Source organism: Lissotriton vulgaris, chromosome 9 (genome assembly GCF_964263255.1).
Source record: "Lissotriton vulgaris chromosome 9, aLisVul1.2, whole genome shotgun sequence".
NCBI classification, from domain to species: Eukaryota; Metazoa; Chordata; class Amphibia; order Caudata; family Salamandridae; genus Lissotriton; species Lissotriton vulgaris.
Window position 1 is genome coordinate 479,959,941 of NC_141697.1, and position 22,653 is coordinate 479,982,593.

General features: G+C 44.2%; 1 protein-coding gene across 4 annotated transcripts in view; it reads left to right on the plus strand.

Annotated features, from left to right (window-relative positions):
- Positions 1-22,653, plus strand: part of PPP2R5E (protein phosphatase 2 regulatory subunit B'epsilon) — a 466,786-nt gene that overhangs the window by 140,356 nt on the left and 303,777 nt on the right. For all 4 annotated transcript variants that reach the window (XM_086937936.1, XM_086937938.1, XM_086937937.1 and 1 more), the window contains exon 3: positions 20,348-20,544. In XM_086937936.1, the coding sequence (XP_086794062.1) occupies positions 20,348-20,544 (197 nt within the window). The remainder of the gene's footprint in view (positions 1-20,347; positions 20,545-22,653) is intronic.

A 22,653-nucleotide genomic window follows, 5' to 3' on the forward strand; every position in this document is an offset into this window, starting at 1 on the left:
TGAACAGGCGGGTGGTTAAGGACATTGTAATCCCTACAGCGGTGCCTGGTAGACACTGCAACCATTGTAGGGAATACGCCCCCCTCCCCCACATCAGCGGGCTCAAGGAGCCGTTGGATGCGTGGCAGATGGTCTTTCCGAACGCCACCCAACTGCCTTCCATTGAAATATGGCCTTGGATATGATTGGTCTAATGACTGTGAGACTGCCACCGACGGGCTGCCTGTGGCGTTCCCACTGTCATCCTAATCAGGACCTTTGTAAGCAAACATGCCTGATTTTGACTTTGTGGCCTTTGCTACCTCTTACCAGTGCATACCTACAGTTTACCCCTCTTTCACTTGTGGGTTAGTGAGCATTCAATATGGTTGCACTTCTCCTGTTTGTAGCTTATGCTCGATTGTTTCTGAACAGACCAGATCGTTTATGATGCCTGCCTGCATCTAGTGCATGTTGAAAATTGCATCTCAGTCGCTACTGCCCCTAGACTGCTGCAGAGGTCCATAGGCGAGACCAGAAGAAGACTTTTGTTGAAATGGATGATAGTATGGTAATGTTTCTCAGACAATGTTAAGGACTGTCAAAAATGTGTTTTTTCCAATGTACCCTGTTGGAAGTAAATTATCAGGAAAATTAATAAAGCAATTCAATTTGCTTAGTGACACCGAGACACAAATGTCTTGCTGACAAAATTCTAAGGCATAATGTGAATCCAAAAGGAAAGCCTACATTTGTTGCTCATAGGTTTGATTAGAGTCAGGGCTGCCATATAATGCCACCAAATAAAATTCCTGAAACCGCTCAATTCTGCACTACCTCTCTACATAGTGTCCCAATTCATTTAAATGTTATTTTACGGTATCTGTCTGTCTAATATTAATGTCTATCCGACCTCCCATGTTAAGAGTAAATTACACATGGAGGCCAGCTGCCAACCCGTCTTGTATTCGTTGGCCTTTTTCCCCATGTCTTACGATTTCAGCATGAGAGGGTAGGTTAAAGCTACCAGGATGCTTGTTTCCAGTCCAGTGAAGACATGGCTTGGGAGTTCGGGCTGGACTGTTCCCATGAGGCACAGGGTGAAGACTGATTTGCATATAGCTGTGTCCGAACTGGGGTGGTGAAGTGAGCTAAAGAATGATGACTGCTTCAACCCAGATCTGAGACTGGGGGTGAGTGTCTGAAAAGTTTCAGCGCTCCGTCCATCATCTCCTTGTGTTCGCTAGGTTAAGGCTATTCCCTGATCTTGTACTGTTTTTTTTCTGTTAAGACTTACTCATCGGACCTACATCTGACTTTCCTCAGCTGGGCATAGTATAGTGTTCAGCAAATAATCCGAATAACTCATGGAAAACATCTTCAATTACTGCTGCATATGAATGTTACTAAACTGGTCAGTGTAAATCATGGCCGTAGGGTATTCTGGCAAAACATCCACCCTAGCCCTAAAAAGGCAGATCAGACCTCTTGCAAATTTGACAGGGCTTGAAGTTGACACATATGCAGAGGTTGATATGCATTTTGTAGTCCACTTTATAACACTAAGTAATGCATGGAATTTTATGTTTTCAATTTTTTATGACGGTATTTACTGTTCTTGTAGAACACGATTTTGGTTTGAGTGTTTTTATATTTCCGATGGTAATCTGAGTTAACTATGTAAGAGACTTACTTAACCAGTACATTGTTCTCCCCTTATTCGTGAAAATGGGGAGTAATGGGTGTAATGACATTACCCAGGCTGCACCGACAAAACGCTTGAAATGTGCCAAGCCCTAAATATCAGTACTGACCTTCTTGAAGAGGCTCGTTTCTTTGGTTGATGCTTGATATGAATGTAAAACACGCATCTTTCGTGAAAGTGTAATTCCAGTTTCAAAATAGTAAGTTATTCTCCTGGTTTAAAATGAAAAATATGTAATTCTTTAGCCAATTAAAATCGCATCTGATTTCAGAAATAACTTTTGCTTCCTAAGAATAAATTTGTCCTACCACCTTACATAAAGTCTAGGGAGAAAAACATTACATGTAGTTCGGGGTGGTTTGAAGATGTTGGTGTTGCATTGATTTCAGTGATACATCATTTGCAGTAAGCAACACCTAACTATGAGGTCTGCATTATGTCAAGTAAGTGAAAATGTCTCCATGTTAAAATCAGCTGGATAAATGCCTGCTTTGTTTTTAGATCGAAACCTACTAGACAGTCTTGGTTGCTTATAACATCTTTGGGACATTCAGAAAGCCCCCATGGGAATGCACGCCACCCATTGCTTACCATTTGTGCTGGGGTTTCTAACTAGGTTTTGCTGGTGAACTCCATTCGCGGAGCTTCTTGCGCTGTGCAGAGCTCTGCTAAAACTCTGCTAAAACTCTGCTCGTACTGCAAAGCTGAGAGGACTTATTCCCCGCTCACCCTCCAGCATTATGTTGGTGAGCTTGAGTGAGTAAAATCCAATGCTTGACCACCTCCCAGCGATATTTCTCATTGTGGGTGGCCGCAGATGGCTGCGACTGCGCGTGCTGAGAGACCTTTCATACGCTGAGAAACTGCCGCTTGAGTAGAACATCTACTCGAAAGAAGTAGTGCTCTCTTGCGCTGCGCATGGTGCTGTTATCGCTGGAAAATTTCCGGCGCTTAAAATCTGCGCTAATGGTGCGATCTAATGCACTCCGCCCAGGCCTATTTGTAACTCATATTTGCTTGCTTTTTGTTTTCTGTCTCTATTTGTTTTAGGCTGTCTAGCTTGAGGTTTTACCTTCCATTGCCCACACCCTATTTACTACATTCTTTCTACAAAAATGGATTTCTTTAAACCACACTTTAAATCACGTTCTGATCTTGTCACATTTGCTGTGCATTCAAAGATCGAGGTAAAATGTCATGCTCGGTTTTCTAGGGAGATTGCTTTTACTTTTCGTTCTTGGACTTTAAAGTGAGAGGGTTTATGTGGCAGGCTAGTGCTTGAGAAAGGCTGTATGATGCTTTTTTTTCTTGCACACAACACAATTCAAATGTATGTAAAAGAGCTGTGGAATATATTAGTATTAAAAAGCACAAATGAAGCCCATTTTTTGATAATTCTCAAGTGCGGTGGAAGTAGAATTTTTAGACAGTTACACACATTAATGTGTGTGCGCTGTACATTCAGTAAAACTGTATGCCTGTGCAAATGTGTTGCTGCACTCTACTCTGCACCACTCCAATCTGCCACTTCACTCTATGCCAATGCACTCTACCCCACACTACTTTACCAAGCACCATGCAGTCTGTGCCACTGCAGTCTATGCCAATGCATTCTACTCTATAGTACTCCACTCTTTGCAAAACCACTCTACGCCACTTATCTACTCTGCACTCTATGCAACTCTATTCTACTGCAGTTGACCATGCGCAAATACTTTACATCACCACAACCTAGAGCACTATACGCCAATCTACTCTCTACCACTGCACTCTACACACTATACTCTTCTCTACAACACTTTACGCCATTGCACTCTGTTTCACTCTACACCACGCTATTCCAATGCACTCTACCCCACAATACTCTACTAAGCACTACAGCACTCTGTGCCACTGCACTCTGTGCCACTGCACTCTACTCTGTAGCACTCCACTCTAAACCAGGGCACTCTTTGCCAAACAACTCTACGCCACTCATCTACTCTGCAACTCTATTCCACTGCAATCAACCATGCGCAACTTCCCCTACTCTGAAACCATATACTCTGCCATTCTAATCTGCACCATTGCACTCGGCGCCATTCTAATATACTCTGCGCCTTTCCAATATACTCTGCGCCATTCTGCGCCCCGCTACTAAACTCTGCGCCCGCCACTAAACTCTGCACCACTCAACAATACTTTGCATCACCGCATTCTATGCCAATGCATTCTACATCACTTCGCTCAAAACTAGTGCACTCTACGCCAATCAACTCTCTACCACTGCACTCTACACCACTATGCTCTTCTCTACAAAACGTTACGCCATTGCACTCTATGCCATTGCATGCTGTGCCACTATAGTCTACACCACTGTACTCTGTACTCTATGCACTAATCTTCACGCCACTTTACTCTGCACCGCTCTGTGCCACTGCACTTCATGCCAATGCACTCTACTCTACGCCACTGCACTCTATGCTAATGCATTAAACACCACTTTAATCAAAACCAATGCAGTCTATGCCAACTACTCTGCACAATTGCACTTTACACCACTATAGACTATGCCACTGCACGTTAAGCCATTCTATTCTACCGTGCCACGCTACTGTGCGCCGCTGCACTCTACTCTGCAAGACTTCTCTCTACCACTGAACACAATGCCATTCTACTCTGTACCACCACAGTCTATGCCACTGCATGCTATGCCACTCTATATGACTGCATTCTACTCTGCACCACTCTACTGTATGTCAATGCACTCTACGCCAGTGCGCTCTATACCAATCTGCTCTGCATCTCTGTTCTTTAATCCACTTCTCTCAAGGCCACTCTACTCCACTGTATGACAACACACTCTACAATACTCTACTCTGACGCTGTACTCCATTAAACTCTGCTCCACTCTATAGCACTCTACTTCACTTATGCCACTCCACTGTACTACACAACTCCACTCTATGCCACTCTTCAACACTGCTCCATTCTACAATGTTCTACGTAACTCACTCAATACCACTCCATACCACTTTACTCCTCTCTATTCTACAACACACTACTTCACTCCGACACTGTGCCACTCCGCTTTGTGCCACTCCACAATAATGAGGGTGGGTGAGTGAGGGTGAGAGGGTGGGTGAGTGAGGGTGAGAGGGTGGGTGAGTGAAGGTGAGAGGGTGGGTGAGTGAGGGTTATGTGAGAGAGAGAGGGCTATGTGAGAGAGGGCTATGTGAGAGAGAGAGGGCTATGTGAGAGAGAGGGCTATGTGAGAGAGAGAGAGGGTTATGTGAGAGAGGGGGTTATGTGGGAGAGAGAGAGAGGGTTATGTGAGAGAGAGAGGGTTATGTGAGAGAGAGAGGGTTATGTGAGAGAGAGAGGGTTATGTGAGAGAGAGAGGGTTATGTGAGAGAGAGAGGGTTATGTGAGTGAGAGAGAGGGTTATGTGAGTGAGAGAGAGGGTTATGTGAGTGAGAGAGAGGGTTATGTGAGTGAGAGAGGGTTATGTGAGTGAGAGAGGGTTATGTGAGTGAGAGAGGGTTATGTGAGTGAGAGAGGGTTATGTGAGTGAGAGAGGGTTATGTGAGTGAGAGAGGGTTATGTGAGTGAGAGAGAGGGTTATGTGAGTGAGAGAGAGGGTTATGTGAGTGAGAGAGGGTTATGTGAGTGAGAGAGGGTTATGTGAGTGAGAGAGGGTTATGTGAGTGAGAGAGGGTTATGTGAGTGAGAGAGGGTTATGTGAGTGAGAGAGGGTTATGTGAGTGAGAGAGGGTTATGTGAGTGAGAGAGGGTTATGTGAGTGAGAGAGGGTTATGTGAGTGAGAGAGGGTTATGTGAGTGAGAGAGGGTTATGTGAGTGAGAGAGGGTTATGTGAGTGAGAGAGGGTTATGTGAGTGAGAGAGGGTTATGTGAGTGAGAGAGGGTTATGTGAGTGAGAGAGGGTTATGTGAGTGAGAGAGGGTTATGTGAGTGAGAGAGGGTTATGTGAGTGAGAGAGGGTTATGTGAGTGAGAGAGGGTTATGTGAGTGAGAGGGTTGTGAGTGAGAGGGTTGTGAGTGAGAGGGTTGTGTGAGTGAGAGGGTTGTGTGAGTGAGAGGGTTGTGAGAGTGAGAGGGTTGCGAGAGTGAGAGGGTTGCGAGAGTGAGAGGGTTGCGAGAGTGAGAGGGTTGCGAGAGTGAGAGGGTTGCGAGAGTGAGAGGGTGTTGCGAGAGTGAGAGGGTGTTGCGAGAGTGAGAGGGTGTTGCGAGAGTGAGAGGGTGTTGCGAGAGTGAGAGGGGGTTGCGAGAGTGAGAGGGGGTTGCGAGAGTGAGAGGGGGTTGCGAGAGTGAGAGGGGGTGTCGATGTGAAGGGGTGAGTGAAGGTGAGGGGGTGAGTGAAGGTGAGGGGGTGTCGATGTGAGGGGGTGAGTGAAGGTGAGGGGGTGTGAGGGTGAGGGGGTGTTGGGGTCTGAAGGTGAGGGTGTGAGCGGGGGTGGGGGTGTGTGAGGGTGAGGTTGAGGGGGTGTGTGAGGTTGAGGGGGTGTGTGAGGGTGAGGGTGTGTGTGAGGTTGAGGGGGTGTGTGAGGGGGTGGGTGAGGGGGTGGGTGAGGGTGAGGGGGTGTGTGAGGGGGTGGGTGAGGGGGTGAGGAAGGGTGAGGGACAGGCATTGGACATTGAGGGACACAAGCACAGAGCACTGAGAGGAGCAGGCACGGGGCAGTAACAGAGAGGGACAGGCATTGGACATTAACCGCATCGCTGCGGTGGTTATTTTTCCTCTGTGCTGAAAAATGTAAATAGTGATGTTACATGACAAGCTCAGCTAGTCATCAGCACACGACCACCGTGGCTGATGACGAGCTGAGCTCGTCATCTGCATCAAAGGGGTTAAGGGACACCAGCACGGAGCACTGAGAGAAGCAGGCACGGGGCAGTAACAGAGAAGCTTCGGCAGAATTGGAAGGCGTGACCGTTGCCTTATATATATATGTTTGGAGGAAAATAGGGCTGTAATATTTTCCAGAAGAAGCATGACCACTCTAGACTTAGTTACAGGCAGAAAAGACTTTGGAGCCAACAAATTCGTTTTCATTGATATGCGTAAATGGAGGCATGTATCTGATCTGTCATATAATGGGCTAATGTTGCAATCTAGTCAGTGGATACTGTAATCAAACTCCAAAGAATCTGTTATGGAAACATGGTGCTCAACAGGTGAAAAATATAGACATTGAAGGAGGGTTCAAAAACTGATCCATGCTCTGTGTAGCTGTACAGTGTGCCACTATAGCCTGGCATTCGGGACCATCCCATGCAGCAGCTAAGACAGAACCAGTGTCCCCATTCCCAAAATGATCATGTATAGAGTATACAGACCGAAGCCTCTAGAGACTTATTTCAACCAGAGTTATCACTCAGGGTGAAAACCCCAACTCAAAATGGGATAACGCATATAAGGCTTAAACCAAAGCTTCAACAACAGGAATTGTAACAAACAGTCGAGCAGCTCCTAACTCAGGGAATATCACAACTTCAAATTCCAGTCCAACTCGGCAAGAAGCACAGAAAAGACCAGCAGAAGAACACAGTGTGGGAGAATGGTGCATTAGCAGGAGGTAGCACACCGAGTTGCCTATAAGGCATGCGTGTGACAGTGATTAGCCTTTTCAGTCGCCTCTTCTAGAAGGGGACACTGCAGAAAAAAAAAGTAGCAAAGCAAGTTTAAGTGACAACCGCTACCAGCCTGCAGCCTCATGAATACTAGTAAAAGATGGCTAGGTGTGGGGGGGTATCAGGTTCTCTCACTGTCAGCAGCATTAGAGAAAGGGTAAAAGCACTACATCTGTGAAAGCACTGCCCGTTAGATAAGCGTCTCTCACAGCAAGATGGGCTGCAGAGAGCAGAGGAAAATCAGCCTCTATTTGAAACCGAAATCCACAAGAATTAGGGCCCTTTTTGTAGACAATTCTACGAGACCGTAAAGCATAGGTGATTAGCCCTACTTACTACGTTTGGTGGATTTCAGAGGTTGAAAAGGGCTTTTAATATACATTTAGCATGAAATAGTGTATAGAAAGGCACCTCAGTGGGCAACATATGTTTAGCTCCTGTACTGGTAAGGCCCGAGTTTGCCTCATGAAAGTTTTGATCATATGTTTCTATTTTAACGTTTTAGGTTATTGCAACAGTATTTCCTACCTTACTTGACAGAGAATGTCAATGGAACCTAGTTGGAGGCAATGTAGAAAGCTGAAGGAAACAAGCAGTGCTGGAGAACCGAAGCGGAAGAGCAGAACAAGCTCTCGGCATTGCTGTGGGGGAGGGGGGGCGACAGAGAAGGTCAATGGAACCCAGTTGGAGGCAATGTAGAAAGCTGAAGGAAACGAGCAGTGCTGGAGAACCGAAGCGGAAGAGCAGAACAAGCTCTCTGCATTGCTGGGGGGAGGGGGGGGGGGGTAGTAGAGGCAGCCTTTGAAGTCTGATGCCGAGGCACAGACAAATGGTGGTGTGTTATGTGGCTGGCATGCACACGCATAGATCACATGAACTCTATGCAATCCGCAGCCGTTTTGGTAGACTTTTCTTTTCCACTTATTATAATTCTCGCCAGCAATGCGCAAGCGCATTGGCAGGCGAGACCTAATGAGTCTTAAAGATATGGAAATCGAGAGACAAACTTTCTTTTTTCAGTGAAGGTGTAAAATTAATACTGAAGGCTGCTTGCCTTGAGGAGGAGTTGTGGGATCAGCCTGCTCACCAAAATGTATTCAGATTCAAACTTAAAAGTTTAGGTACCACCAATTAATCTAGTGTTGCATAAGAGCTTACATTTAATCCACACTGGAAGAGTGAACGGCACAGCTCCCCTCTAAAAGGCAAACACTGCCAGCCTTTCATCCTTCTGGTCATTACTGTATTAGTGCCCTCCTCTTCAGGTGGTTTTACTTTTTAAAATTTTTTTTTTTACCCCAATGTAAAAAGGAGTTGGCAGGCATAATGCTCCCTAAGTCTCAGCCAAAGCGGTCTTGCTGCATTTGGTTTCTTGAGCTGCTTCTCTCCACGTCTTAGCACTTCTGCCTCTTTCATGTTTCAACAGTCTCTGGATGTAAGCAGAGTCAAATGTTCGCTGAAACTCCCAACGTTTTATTTCCCCTCTTAGCAGTGTTGGATGCACACCCCTCTCTCTGGCTGTGTTGAACCTTCTTTCATTCTATGTGGCGAAAAGGGCTGTTGAAATAGCAGAACAAGAATCCCTGCTTCAGCCATTGCATTTATTTTGTTTTGAAGTGCCTCAAATGTTGTACATATAGAACCTGAGGCACAGGTTATCATAAATGGGGTTATTAATTCGGGTGGTGGTGGGGGGACACTACTAAGTTGATAAATCCAAGTCCGTGAGGTCAAAATGCTGTTCTGAGTGTATCGTTGGTCAGCTCCTGTTGGCTGTGGCACATGCAGCAGACATTTCCAGTAAAAGTCACTGTGTTAAATTCAAGCAGTACCAACATTTTGGAAGTAAAGAATACAACACAATAAATTCCAACCAGTTAAGCAAAATAGAGAAAACATAATTTGCAAAAAGATACCAAGAACATTAAAAATATGCTAAGGCGAACTAGAGACCTGAATTCTTAAAGTTGTGCAAAACGCATCAATCAAAAGTCACTGTTCATGGTTTAGTGGGTCCTTGGTGCGATTTCAAGCTGAACGAATGGAACGGAGATTGGATAGGAGTGGGCTATCCCTATCAAAGTGTTAACTTCTGACTTAGTCTCTGATGGAATCAGATATTTCTTAGCTGCCTAGGGCTCTTCACTGGTCTGATGGATTTGCTGCCTCACCCTTGTCCAAGATTTTACAGTTGGACTTAGTTGCATCTTTGAAAGTCAAAATCTATCTTCCAGCGGGGCATGGCTGGAAACTTAAACCAGACTCTACTCCACAAGGTCAACTCCCTTCACCAACCACAGTGTCGTGCTGCACCAGTTTTCAGAGTGACAAAAATGCCAGTGTGGAATGAGTGGTTTTCTTGTCTAACTTGGGTGTGACCTCTCTGGGCAGCTACCTGCACCATGTCCTGTTCCTGTAAACGTTTCTCCTGCTTAGTCCTGCCGGATTCTAAGCACCAGATCTCAGATCTGGCCAAGTCTCCTGCAGGGTCCAGTTCTCATTGCTCAGCTTGTCGCTCTTGGCACCAGACGTCCTGCTGCTTTTTTATATTCTCTGAAGCAAGCAAAAAAGAGGGCAACAACTTCACCCTTGTAGAGCAGTTTGTCTATGGGTACCAGCAGGATTCAGAGGTCCATCACTCCGTACGTGAGCCCTCTTCCTTCAGGAGTCTTAAGACCTACTCTTCCCCGATCCAAGAATGGAATGTTCTGAGGAAGTGGTAGTTGAAGTGCTATATTTAGTATGCAATAGACAATGATTAGAGGAATTCTACACCCATTTCTAATTATTTTCTTGGAGTCCCTCCAACTTTTGCAGCACATTAAAATTACCCATGGACCTCTGTTTCAAGATAGCAGACCCAGCTTTTCATCGCTTTAGCCACTGTCCTATCGATATAGCCAACCTTTTGTCTGACAGTAAAAACAAGTTCTCTCCTCAGCTGTGACTGGTGCCAGGTGGCCTAGGAATGAATAGGAAGAGCTTTGCCTGGCATTTTCAAGTCAAGCATTCGTACTTAAGCTGCCAGTTCTGCTAGCTGGTCCTGTCCACTCCCAAATTGCTAATCTAAGTGGTCAGCAGTGAACACTCATTTGCTCTTCATGAGCTCACTGGAAGGCTGTTGTCTTCTGAGCCAGTCAGTAATTCTCCTAGTTGATGATGTATATTCCAGCTCTGGAAATTTGATGAGTGGCAACACTGGTTATAAGCCATTTCTGACTCAGCTGACAGTACATTTTAAAAGACTTGCTTTTCAATTTCAGTTATCAGAAATCTGTTTTCACCTTTAAGACATACTTTGAATTAAGTTGGAAAGAACATTAAGGCATTTTCTAGCTTTTCCCCAGTGGAGATAGGAAGGAAAGATTTTAATGGCATTCAGGCCAGTTCAGGGAAATCTATTAGGGCCTATACAGGGATATAGCTTTTGGGTTTTATTTCACTTTGAGAGAGCACCAATCCCAATATGTAGTATAGTATATTGTCTATATGTTGGCACCGTGCTTACATATTCATTCTTTAGGGGGAATGTTTGAATATATAAAATTAGGATTTTCCTACATGGCAAAGGCACTTTTTCCTACTACCGGTGACTGCAGTGTTCTTAAACTACAGTCCAGCCAGAGCATAATGGTGCTCCTGGCAGACATATGTTGCCATATATGTGGATGTGATAATTACACACTGCAGCCCACATGTGGCATAGGTGTATTTTCTGTTTTTGTGGTAAATATATCAGTTGAGGGCAATCGGTTTTTTACCAGTAGCATTCTAGGACCTGAGCATTCACAGCATTGCACTAATTAACCGTGTCACGGGGTACAACGTCCTAATACTAGTAAAAATAGGGACTAGGAAAATGTTGAAATATCTGGCCTGACCCCATGCAGAAAAGGCAGAAATGCTTCAGTGGGGTCAAAAATAGTTTTTCCATGATCGCTCCAACGGGGATGCTGGAATACAAACCACATCTCCCCGGTCCTATATGTGTATTTACTGACCACTCTGGTTATAATGAAGAATAGTTTTCCCTTCTACATTTCCTGTATGACTATTTGTCTATCATTTAAAAAAAAATATTAAGGCCCTGCACCATTTACTGTTTAGTGTTAAAAACGGAAAATCTTAGTTTCATGTTTTACCAGTCGAATAAGCACCTGCTGGAAAAAAATGCAGGAAAACGAATTTGAGAACATTGTGTGCAGGAACTTCCTGATAATTCTGACAATGTTCTTTGGCAAAAATGCAAGAAACTTAAAAAAATTGCTTTGAAGCTGCATGTGGAGAAAACCCAAATGACAAAATGGTGACTCAAATGAGCAGTTTCAAAAGCATGTCCTCATAAATTATATACAATTGGTTTGGATTTTAGTGGGACAAAGTATGTCCTTTGACTTAACTCTGAGGCTTAAAAAACGTGTTGAGGATAGGCAAATGTAATGATAGCTCTTTTAAATGTGAATGATTCTTCATTTTTCTGCTGCTCTGTGGTTACTTTATAATTCCTGAAAACATCGGGATCAATCTTAAATTTATGTGACTTCAGGATAGTTCACCATACAGTTATGCAGTGGTCCAAAGTTTTCTTGTGTAAAGTGATTGTTCTGTTTATTTTTATAACCGACTTGCATGCATGTGGGACTGATTCCAGATTACGGTTGCTTACAAATCAGAGATTTGCTGCAGACTTTAGTTCACACCATGAAATTGCTTGTTTAACGTGTGTGGCGCAGCTGGCACCTTTTCCTATTATTCGAGTAAAGGCAATTCAGCATTCCCAGGATTACTGTTTTGTAGACCATCTTCGTTCCACTCAACTCTTCTTTGACCTTAGAAATGGTTTCTTTCTCCATACGTGTCATGTAATGAATCCCATGAATGAATCCCATGACCTCAGTATCCATCCACCAATTAGCGCCCTGCTCACACAATAAGACCTGCTGTCACCACAGCCCTTCCTCTTTCTTTGCCAGCCTCATACCTTAACCAGAAAAAAAACAATGTTTTAATTGTCCGCCATCCAACTTGCGCCTTGAGAATTTCCATCCATCTGCCCTTCTCTAGGCATTGCGAGACAAGTCCTCCTGGACCATCATATTGAAGGAAGAACAAATCACCAATCATGAATCAAACTTCATCCAAGACAGTGTCCGCTTTCAGGACGTTCAACTTCATTTAGTGTCTGAACTTGTGAACAAAAGACATAACCGCTGTAGCATCAATTAGAACTTCTGTAATTGCATAGGCTGGGCAATGATATATGAATAACCACTGTACATTTGCAAAACCTTAACAGTCTTCTTATGTATGCTTTATTTTAGAAGCCATCAAAACAACTGAGTGTAATAATCCTTGTCCGTAATATAATTTAAAATTCTTTAATGTGCTACCTGTAAAAATATTTATTCTGTCACAAGACCGGAGGCTTTAGATTATGCTTGTTCAAAATGGATCCACCGCAATGGAAGCTACACAGACAAGATAGAAATTCTTAAAGTTCTAATCTGAGGACCAATTGGCCACTGCCATGATATCTTCTAATCTGGATCCCAGATAATTTGGCATTGATTTCATTGCTCCTCTGACAGATTGGGCCCCAAACCTTGCTGTATCTGTACCTGCCTCTGCCAGCAACCATCAAGCCCATCAGGCCAGTGTAGCTGATTTCACTGGGCTGAAGGGCTTTTGTGAAGCCATAAGCAACTGCCCTCCTGTAGGCTGACTCCACTTTCTGGTGCAGTCTTCATAAATGTTAAACATCGTACCACATCAAAGCTTATGATTGTCTGGAAAGGCTGAGTAACTTGTGCCGCGTGAATGTGTCTTAGTACAATTAGATGTTCTAAACGTCACCCTGATGGAGAATAAACTCTACCTGTTAAGTCGAGGGATTTTACATCTGAGACACTCCAACAGGAAATGAAAAAGACACACAGATGATGGACGGAATGCAGACCAAATCAAAACTTCACCCCTAGTCAAGAGATCTGGGTTAAATCCATTGTTCTTTTGCTCCCCACGCAACCCCAGTTTAGACCCAGCCATATGCAAATCAGTCTTGACCCTGTGCCTCATGGGAACCGTCCAGCCCGAACTGGCAAGCCAGGTCCTCCCTGGACCGGAAACAAGAATTCTGGGACTGTGTTCAGGGCATCACCCCTCATCAGCCAGGCTAGCTTGAATCCAGTTGCACAGTGCGCCCGGACCCACCTCTGGGTAAGCCCAATGCACTTAGGGCGAGAAAGCAAAACACACACAGATGATGGACGGAATGCAGAGTAAATCAAACACTCATGCCCAGTCAAGAGTTCTGGGTTAAATCCATCGTTCTTTTGCTCACCATTCCAGCCTAGTTTAGAACCAGCCATATGCTAATCAGTTTTTACCCTCTGCCTCATGGGAACAGGCCATAGGAAGCAGGGTGAAGACTGGTTTGCATATGGCTGGGTCTAAACTTTAATGGCATGGAGAGCAAAAACAATTAAAAAAAACACAATGGATTTAGGCCCAGATCTCTGTACTGGGGTGATTCTTTGACATTGTTAATCATTCTGTCCATCAATTATTGTTTTTCCAACAGGAAATGAGAGACAAAAGTACAGTAAGGTTTGCTGACAATTATTTCCTAGATAGGTCTTCATTCACCGGCCATACTCTCAGAAATCGAAGAAATCCATCCACATCCCATGAGCCCAAGCCTCTCATCTTGAGAGGCTGAATTAGCCAGATACCTCATAGGAGTTTAAAACCAAGCCTACTGGCTTACTACCCACTGGGTGGTGTACTGCAGAGATGGTGTACTGAAAATTGTTGACTGATTAGTACACCAATCCTTGCTCAGCTAAATAAGAAAAAGTTAATAATCCGATGCAAGTCTCCTCCCACGGGGATCCACACTCCATTTGTTGCACCATGCTGCTACATATCTTTTATGAGTGCTACGTGGCTAAGTCTGCTTGTAAGTAGAATAAAGCTTGTTCTGAAAGACCGGTCCTCTGCAAAAGTCTCCTGAAACTCTACAAGCCATGAGAGGTAGCTGAACTGATAGCCATAGAGGGTGAGGCTAACTGGTGTCTGTGAGAAGGTTCTGCAAGTTCTGAATTTGAATCTGCGTCTAACACGACGTATTAAGCAACAAAGGGAATCAAGGCTGCGTCCTCCAGAAATAAGTCCCCAGAATCCATTCCGCTGTTGTCCTTGCTTCTGGAATATGATTTTCAGAATCATATTAAAGTGGGTGAGGCATAATGCAGAGTGCCCTTACATCTCTGAAGTAAGGCGTCTAAGCTTACTGGTAGTGGGCCCAGTCTCCAACTAAATAATATTGGCAGTTACATGTTCAGGCGCGAGGCGAACAAATCCACCACACATGGACCCCACAGATGATTAAAGGAGAGAAAAGCTTAGGAATGAAGTCTCCAGTCACTGGAATCCATCATGGAGCACAAATTCCAATCTGAAATGATGGTTGCCCTCACCGGAAATGTATCTGCCACAACTGATATCAGACGCTGGAGGCAAAAATGCCAGAAATCCTCCCAGCTTTTTGATGTTCCTCACTGTGGAAATGTTGTCCATCCACAGGAGAATACAGCTCTGCACTTTGTGAGGAGATAGCGTCTTGATTTCGAACGCCCCTCCCAAGAGTTCAGAGCAATTGATGTGAAGCTGTAACTCTCTGGGACCATATGCCCCCCCCCCCCCCCCCACCCCCCTCCCCCCCCCTCCCCCCCTCCCCCCCAAGAGAGTCTTACCAGTCCAGGCATCTATATGGTCTAGCCCCCAAGTCCTCTCTGTTCTTGCTTGTTTGATAGAAGTAGCTGTTTGGATCATGAAAGACCCTTCCGCAGTTGGAGGACCTTCAAATATTGCAAAACTTGATATTGAAGCGGACCCAGAAAAATCGGCTGAATGGACGGAGTTAAAAGAGCCACAATCCTGGCAAGGACTCTCGGAGGCAATCTGAGATGAGAGTTCATCTCAACTCCTCCTTCATGTAAATTATCTTCTGACCTGGCAATCTCAAGTGCGATTATAGTAAGTCTGTCTGGAAGTCCAGAAATGCCAGGCACTGAAAAGGGATCTGACTTGATTTTGAGATATTGATGACAAATCCCAAGTCCTGTAGCAATTGAATCATCCTGGATAGGTGAAGCATTGCTCTGTCCTGCCCCTGTGTGCTTCTAATCAGGTTGTGTAAATAGATTTTACTCCTATCCCCTTGACAGTGGGACTACCGATCATATCAACTTGGTGAAGCACAAAGGGGCCGCTGAAAGACTGAATGGGGAGGACAATGAACTCTTACCAAACCAAACTCCATTGAAACTACAGAAATAGTCTGTGAGGTGGGATAATTGGCCCAATCGGATAAGCATCTGTTCGAGGCATATGAGCTGCAGATTACACACGGTGCATAGATGGACACCTAGTGTTGGGCCCAGATGTTTGCAGTTTGTTTTGTTGTAGAAAAGTCTATGGAAGTCACGGGATAGGTGACTCCTCCTTTGGATGATACTGCGCATGGGCATCGGCTCCATCCCCAGATTGTTTTTTTCCCGCCACTGGGCTCGGATGTGTTTCCAGCGCTCTGTGTTGGAACCGATTTCCTTTGGTGCGCAATCCTTACCAACTTACAGAAAATCAGTTTCAAACGCTTTCGCAGTCGACGCTACTCTTGAACACTGAAGATTTCGATTCCGGTCATAGGCGACGGCCTTCGGGCCTAACTAGGCCTCGACTCCAGCTCATGGAAAGGACGCCATTTAGAAAGTGTCCTCAATGTGGGTCGAAGTTTCACCACACCGACCTTCATGAAGTGTGAAACCTTTGCCTCTCCCCGGAGCACGAGGCCAGAGACTGTTCCGCTTGTGCCTCTTTCCGCTCCAAAAAGATAATCCGGGACCGAAGAACTAGGAGAACAATGGCTCGATCTTCAGCTCCGATTCCGGACAACATCTTTGAAGAAGGCGTCGACGTCCCAGAACAACACGGCGTTGACAGCAACTCTGAGGCAGAAGATTCAGAAGTCAAGGACATCACTCCAGCACAGCGGGTCGAAAGTAAGACAGTCTACCTCGACATATCCAAAGAAGGCCCCGTACACACCGGCACACTGCTTCTACTGCCCCACCTTGGGCCCGGCTAAGAAGCTAACTAAGCCTTCAGGCAACTCGGGCTAGAGTCTGCCTTCCCACGGTGCCGGCACACACCTACCGGCACAGAAAAAGACAACATCACCGGCCCAGTCGACATCCAAACCACTGGCGCCCAAGCCTACCGCTACTCCTTTGGCACCGAAACCCAGGTCGGAACCAAGCAAACCCGCTTCGGATTCAAAAAGCCATCGGATCCAAAAAATATACCGGAGCCGAAAACATAATTGGAGCCGAAAAAATCTTCGGAGCCGAAAAAGACTCCTGCTTCTCCGGTTAAGGACCTTGCCAAAAAACCAAAAGAAACTGCTTCGGTGCCGAAGCCTCCCTCTGCACCAAAAGATCGGCCTCCTGCAGAGGACTTATTTCATCCAGACCCTGCACAAAAGACTCTAGCTAAAGACCCAATCAACTGGTCTGCCACAATCGACACCTTTAATTCCCCTACTATACGATCTGGGGTGCCACTCGGTGGTCGACTGTGCTCGATTTCGACCGATCTCCTTCTGGCGGCGACTGTGGACTACCCCTGACCTACACTACTATGCTGATGCCTGTCTGGAGTTAAAAAACTCTCCGGGAGCCCTAAAAATAGGATGGTTCAGAGTTCTTAAGGCTACACTTCTATCTTTGGGCCTCCCTGAGTTGTGGCTGTCGCCTGAGACAGCCACATTTCCATCTAAAGGCGAGCTCAAGAAGTGCTATTGGGCCTGGGTGATGCACAATACCTTTTCAAAAACAAGCCCAAGTAGTCTCACAGGTTTATTTTTGGTCCATAAAGATCTGCCCAGGTTAGAGAATTACTGGGAGATCATTACCAAACCCCTAGACCGAAAACTTTTTTTTCAATTCAGATGTGGAACACTACCTATTGGGGACTTCACCACTAAGTGGGGAAAAGCTAGTCAGGGGTTTTGTGCAAAATGCCAGGGGTCCGGGGAAAGTTTGTCTCATATTTTGTTTGTGTGCCCCCAATACTCTGCCCCCAGATCTAAGTGGCTCAAACCAGTCTGTAGCCAACTAGGCACACGTTCGTCAGCCGAGGCCCTGAGACTGTTAAAAACTAATCTGGATCCGATTATTGTGGTGGGGGTAGCCAAGTTCCTAGGCTGGGCCTGGATTATTAGAAGTAGGTGTATTAATCTTAATTAGCTGAGCCTGCTTGTTTTTATCTCATAATACTGTGGTAATCAGCATCTGTATTTTTTTAAATTTTTGTATTCTTCTGCAAGAAGCCATTCGATGCCAATGATTTAATACTGATTTTATCCATGCTATTGTGTCTTTTTGTATTTATGTCTTTTATGATGAATTAATCGAATAAAGACTTCTTGACTTGACCCAATCACTGGGCAGCTAAAAAGCGACGACTGGATACACCAGCGCCAGCTCCTCATTCAAAGAAAAAGGACATGGCTACCTCGCCTTTAAGACTTCCTTCCCCTCCTCCTCCACATATACCATCACCACCTGCTCCCCTACCACAACATTCCCCTGCATCCTCTATCATACCAGACGATGACAATAGGGATTTTTTTAAAAAGACTTGGTTGAGTTGAAAGAGACAGGAAGGAGTGGCGCTCTAAGCGGTATGATCTCTTGACGGTACTATCCGTGCGGTAGGCACGCGGTGCAATGCAGGACAGGGGAACACAAACCCAGAGTGAGAAAACACCCCTGCAACGGTATAGGAAGGCCTAAACCGAAATAGGAGAAGAACAGATCCTGTGCACACGCTGATGAAATCAATGGTTTTTCAGTCAGGACGCAAAAGGGGCAAGATAATGGAAAGTACGTCACAGGTTCAAAAGATTAAACACAAAAGTTCATGTGGGTAAAGATGTCTTTTTATAGGTCAATTGTTGGTCAGTACAGAAAATAATAGCCAGCCGACACGCGTTTAGTCACACCGTGAAGGAGATGTGACTCATCAGGGCTGTAAGGTTAAAAGTGTAAGCAGGGTCGTGGTGGTGACTGCCAAATCAGTAGTCGGCCACGTGGTAAAGATCAAGCGGTGAGACCTAGGTACCCCGTTCCTCCCAAGAGGGGAGCGAAAGTGGTGGGTGGGTGCGTCCACGGACTTTCCTAGGTGACCTAGGGCAGTCAAAGTTGGAGAACACAGCGGGTCCGTACGTTCAGTTGACGAGGTCTGGGTAATGGAGGTGATAGGGATGATAGCTCTGATGCTATAGGGGCTAACCTAGATGATCCATCTATTCCTCCAGGCTCACCTGACCCGTGGGATGATTATAACACCCCAGACGTCCCAAATGTCCCTCAAGATGACATATACCCCTCAAGGCCTTCCCCACCAAAAGACACTATGGGTTTTAATCAGTTGATACACAGAGCCGCGCAATATCTTGGAGTAGATATGCATACAGAACCTGTATATGAAGACTTTCTAATGGATACCTTTGATAATGCACAAAGGTCCTCATCCATTTTACCAATGCTTAAAGGAGTGATTAAGCATTCTCCTGAAGTCTTCAAGGACCCAGTCAGAACTCTGGTCATTAACCCTCGAATAGAGAAAGTATAAAGCTGCCCCGTCAGACCCAGCATATATTAAAGGTCCAGTACCACTCGACTCACTTGTTTCCAATGCACGCAAGAGAGCAAACTCACAAACATTAGGTGAAGCTGCCCCACCAGATAAAGAGTCTAAGCTACTTGACGCATCAGTGAAAAGAACTGCGTCTCAAGCAGCCAATATGTGGCGTATTGCCAATACACAAGCATTGTTGGCCAGATATGACCGGGCACATTATGACAAATTAGAATCACTAATGCGACACCTCCCTGATAAATACAAAGATAGAGCAAATGAGCTTATTCAAGAAGGGAAAAATATTACTAGCACAACTTTTCGGTGTGCACTTGATGCAGCGGACACCGCCTCCAGGGCAGTTAGCACCAGTGTTTTATTACGTAGACATGCCTGGCTACGCATATCAGGGTTTAAACCTGAAGTCCAAAGTGCTATACTTAATCAACCCTTCGATGAGCAACACTTATTCAGATCGAATGTAGATGTATCACTTGAAAAAATGAAAAAAGATACAGCCAAATCTATGGGAGCCCTGCAGTCGCAGGCTCCCAGACGTTCATTTCACCGCTCATCTTATCGAGGCGCCACTCCTCAGACACACCTTCTACCTCATACAAAACCCCTACGCAATCCACATATAGTAAGGGCTACCAAAGGGGAGGTTACAGGGGTAACAATAACAAAGGCAGAGGTAAAAACAACTCACGCTCTGCCTCTACCCCTGCCCAATGACTCTTCTTCCCCCGTCCCATTCCACTCCTGTTGGGGGAAGGCTACTTACTACTGTATGTATATTTAACATGACATATCACAGGCTTCTGGCCCTTTAAAATGCATTGTGACTAAGAACTATTAAGATTACATAACCTCAGTATTTTTCCCCACAGATGTGCTAACATAGATGCTAAGTTTGACTGGTCCTTGCATGACTAGTTAAGCCAGTTCTGTGGTGGTCTTGGAATTCTGGGGCTTGTAGTCTTATTTAACCAAGTATAAAACCAGGGCTACATGGTCCAGAATTCTAAGAAACACTGGGACTGCCCAATCCAATCATGTATGGACCTTGGAAACTTGGCAGCTATAAGCGTGTCCACCTGTTTTGTCCGATGGTCGTCGTGTAGTGAACATCCGTGAAATAATAACGGACTGTGATGTTTCTCAAGCACATCATTTCATACATAGAATGCACATCACACATAGAAAAGTGATTCTCTTTCTTTATTTTCCGTGCTACAATTTGAATCAGTTGTTTAAAGTCTCTAATGGCAAACTTTCCTTCTACAAGCGTACTCATCCTCACCTTCATGTATTTGTTTCTTTTGTAGACGCACCAAATTCAGAGCAATCGGAACTATTCCTGAAGAAACTTCAGCAGTGCTGTGTGTTGTTTGACTTTATGGATACACTTTCCGATCTTAAAATGAAAGAATACAAACGCTCTACACTCAATGAATTGGTGGACTACATCACTATAAGCAGAGGCTGTTTGACCGAGCAGACGTATCCCGAAGTAGTAAGAATGGTGAGTTTTCTTTCTACTGAGACCAGAGTCTATTTTTCTGGCAATCATTTAACCTTCACAGTCGGAAATCCCTTAAACCTAGGTTTTTAATGAGGTTCTTTGCTGTCCGCTGTCACACCAAGTTTCTTCTTGATCACAATCATCTCACTGGGATTTTTGGGTATTGGTTTTAGCAGCATAGTTGCCAAACGTGCCTGCTGCTTAAATATACAGAGGGTGGATTTTTTTGTGTAAATTTTTTTTTCCAACCCTGGGCTTTGTGCGACACGTCTCTTTAAGGTATTGGCTTCAGATTTGTCAGTCACACTTTTGGTTAGTCCATTGGATTGGATGTCTTTCACTAATGCTGTTGGCTGTTTGATTGTACCCTCTCACCTCCATTTCAGTGCCTGCATTGAACTGCACGAGGTACTATTTTACAACTAAGAAGCCTTCAAAACAGCCTACCATCCTGGAAGAGGATGTTTTAGTGTTACTGATTGTTTCTGTCTCTAGTTACTTGTCTAAACTAATTTTTAGCCAAATCTGTTCTTGTCAATGGTTTTAGTGATCCTGATCCATTATTTTATTTAGAATAAAAATACGCTTCCAACTGACTCGTGCAGTTTTTGCTCAAGCATAGACTGTCAAGGGCAATGGTAGTAGACTACAGTGGGAATTCGTAGACTTTCATTTTATCTATAAAGATTCAGTGATTAAATGTTCCAGTGGAGTTTTTGCCCGTTTTAACAATGCTACTTATGCTGACGAAATGTTAGATTCTTTTAACAAAATGTCTATTAAAAGCACTAGTAGATTTATTATTCACTCCACTTGTATTAAGGCACATCAGAGTCTTATTTATGCACTTAAAAAGGGATCCCCTTTTGTAATTCGAGGTCTTCAGGTGGAGATCCATTTATACTGGGAAATAAATGGAGATCAGAAAGACAGCTATTAAAGAAGAAGCCTGGAAAGATTTGCAAGTGTTATATAATTTAAGAGATATTGTAAATCAGACAGCTGTACACTACCAAAACTGCTATATTGTGATTGGGTTGTAGCCGGACTACATTTACCTGGGAGATTCATAGTTGAGACCGCATCGGCCTACAATCACCACCTTCCAATAAAAGCTGGCTGTGATGAAGATCATAGTTCTAATAAAGAGCTAGAATATTCACCTATCAAACAGAATATATTTTCACCGGGAAACATGCTGTTGTAGACGACCGCTTTAGAATCCTTCACCCTTCTGTACAGAATGCTTAATATGCATATGAAAATGCTTCTTGTCTCTGCTGCTACAAGTTCCTGAAGTAAATGAATAGTCAAAAACATTATTTTCCATATGTTATGTTAAATTTGAAGTGTTCCCAGAGAGTGAAAATGTCATAGTCTATGAAAGTATTCAGTGTTTAAAAATAGTACCCTCGTTTTTTGTCTGATTTACAATGTAAGTTATTTAAGAATATTTGTAATTATTTCTTTTACTATAGCAGTTTGTAAGGTAAATTTATTTTTTTCTTCTTCTAAACTCCTAATAAAAATTATTTTGACACCAGAGTCCTTTCATGCAGAGAGGTGCCAAGACTGACAGGAGGATGTTGGAAAATAAGAAATTAAATGTCCAAACAGCAATACCTTTGGAGGCACCCTGCTATCATTGTAATACAATTCTATTAATCTTAAATGTGAGATCTGCCTGTAAATTACACCTCTAAAAAACAGAAATATACTTGCATACATTTAAATGAAACTAAAAATATCTTGGCTTACCAAAAAACTATTTTAATTTAGGGAGGTATTACGTAAAAAGGGATGATAGGTATCCTGAGTAGACAGGTTTTGAAAGGAATACTGGGCTTATGAAGGAACATCTCACCTTAACTCTTTTTAACCCTTCTAAAATGTACCTTTTCCGTGGGAAAGGCATTATATTCAGAAGCTCCTCTTCCTACAAAATGTCATTCAGAGGTGCAGTACTGTTGTCTTCAATACAGTATGTCAGCACTCTAGTTGTAGTTAACTGACATACTGCAGCTCGAGTTGGAGTTAAAGTAAGTTTCACTCCGCATGCCAGACGTCATTTATGAGGAAGATATTTGTTTATCTTTAGAAAAAGTACCC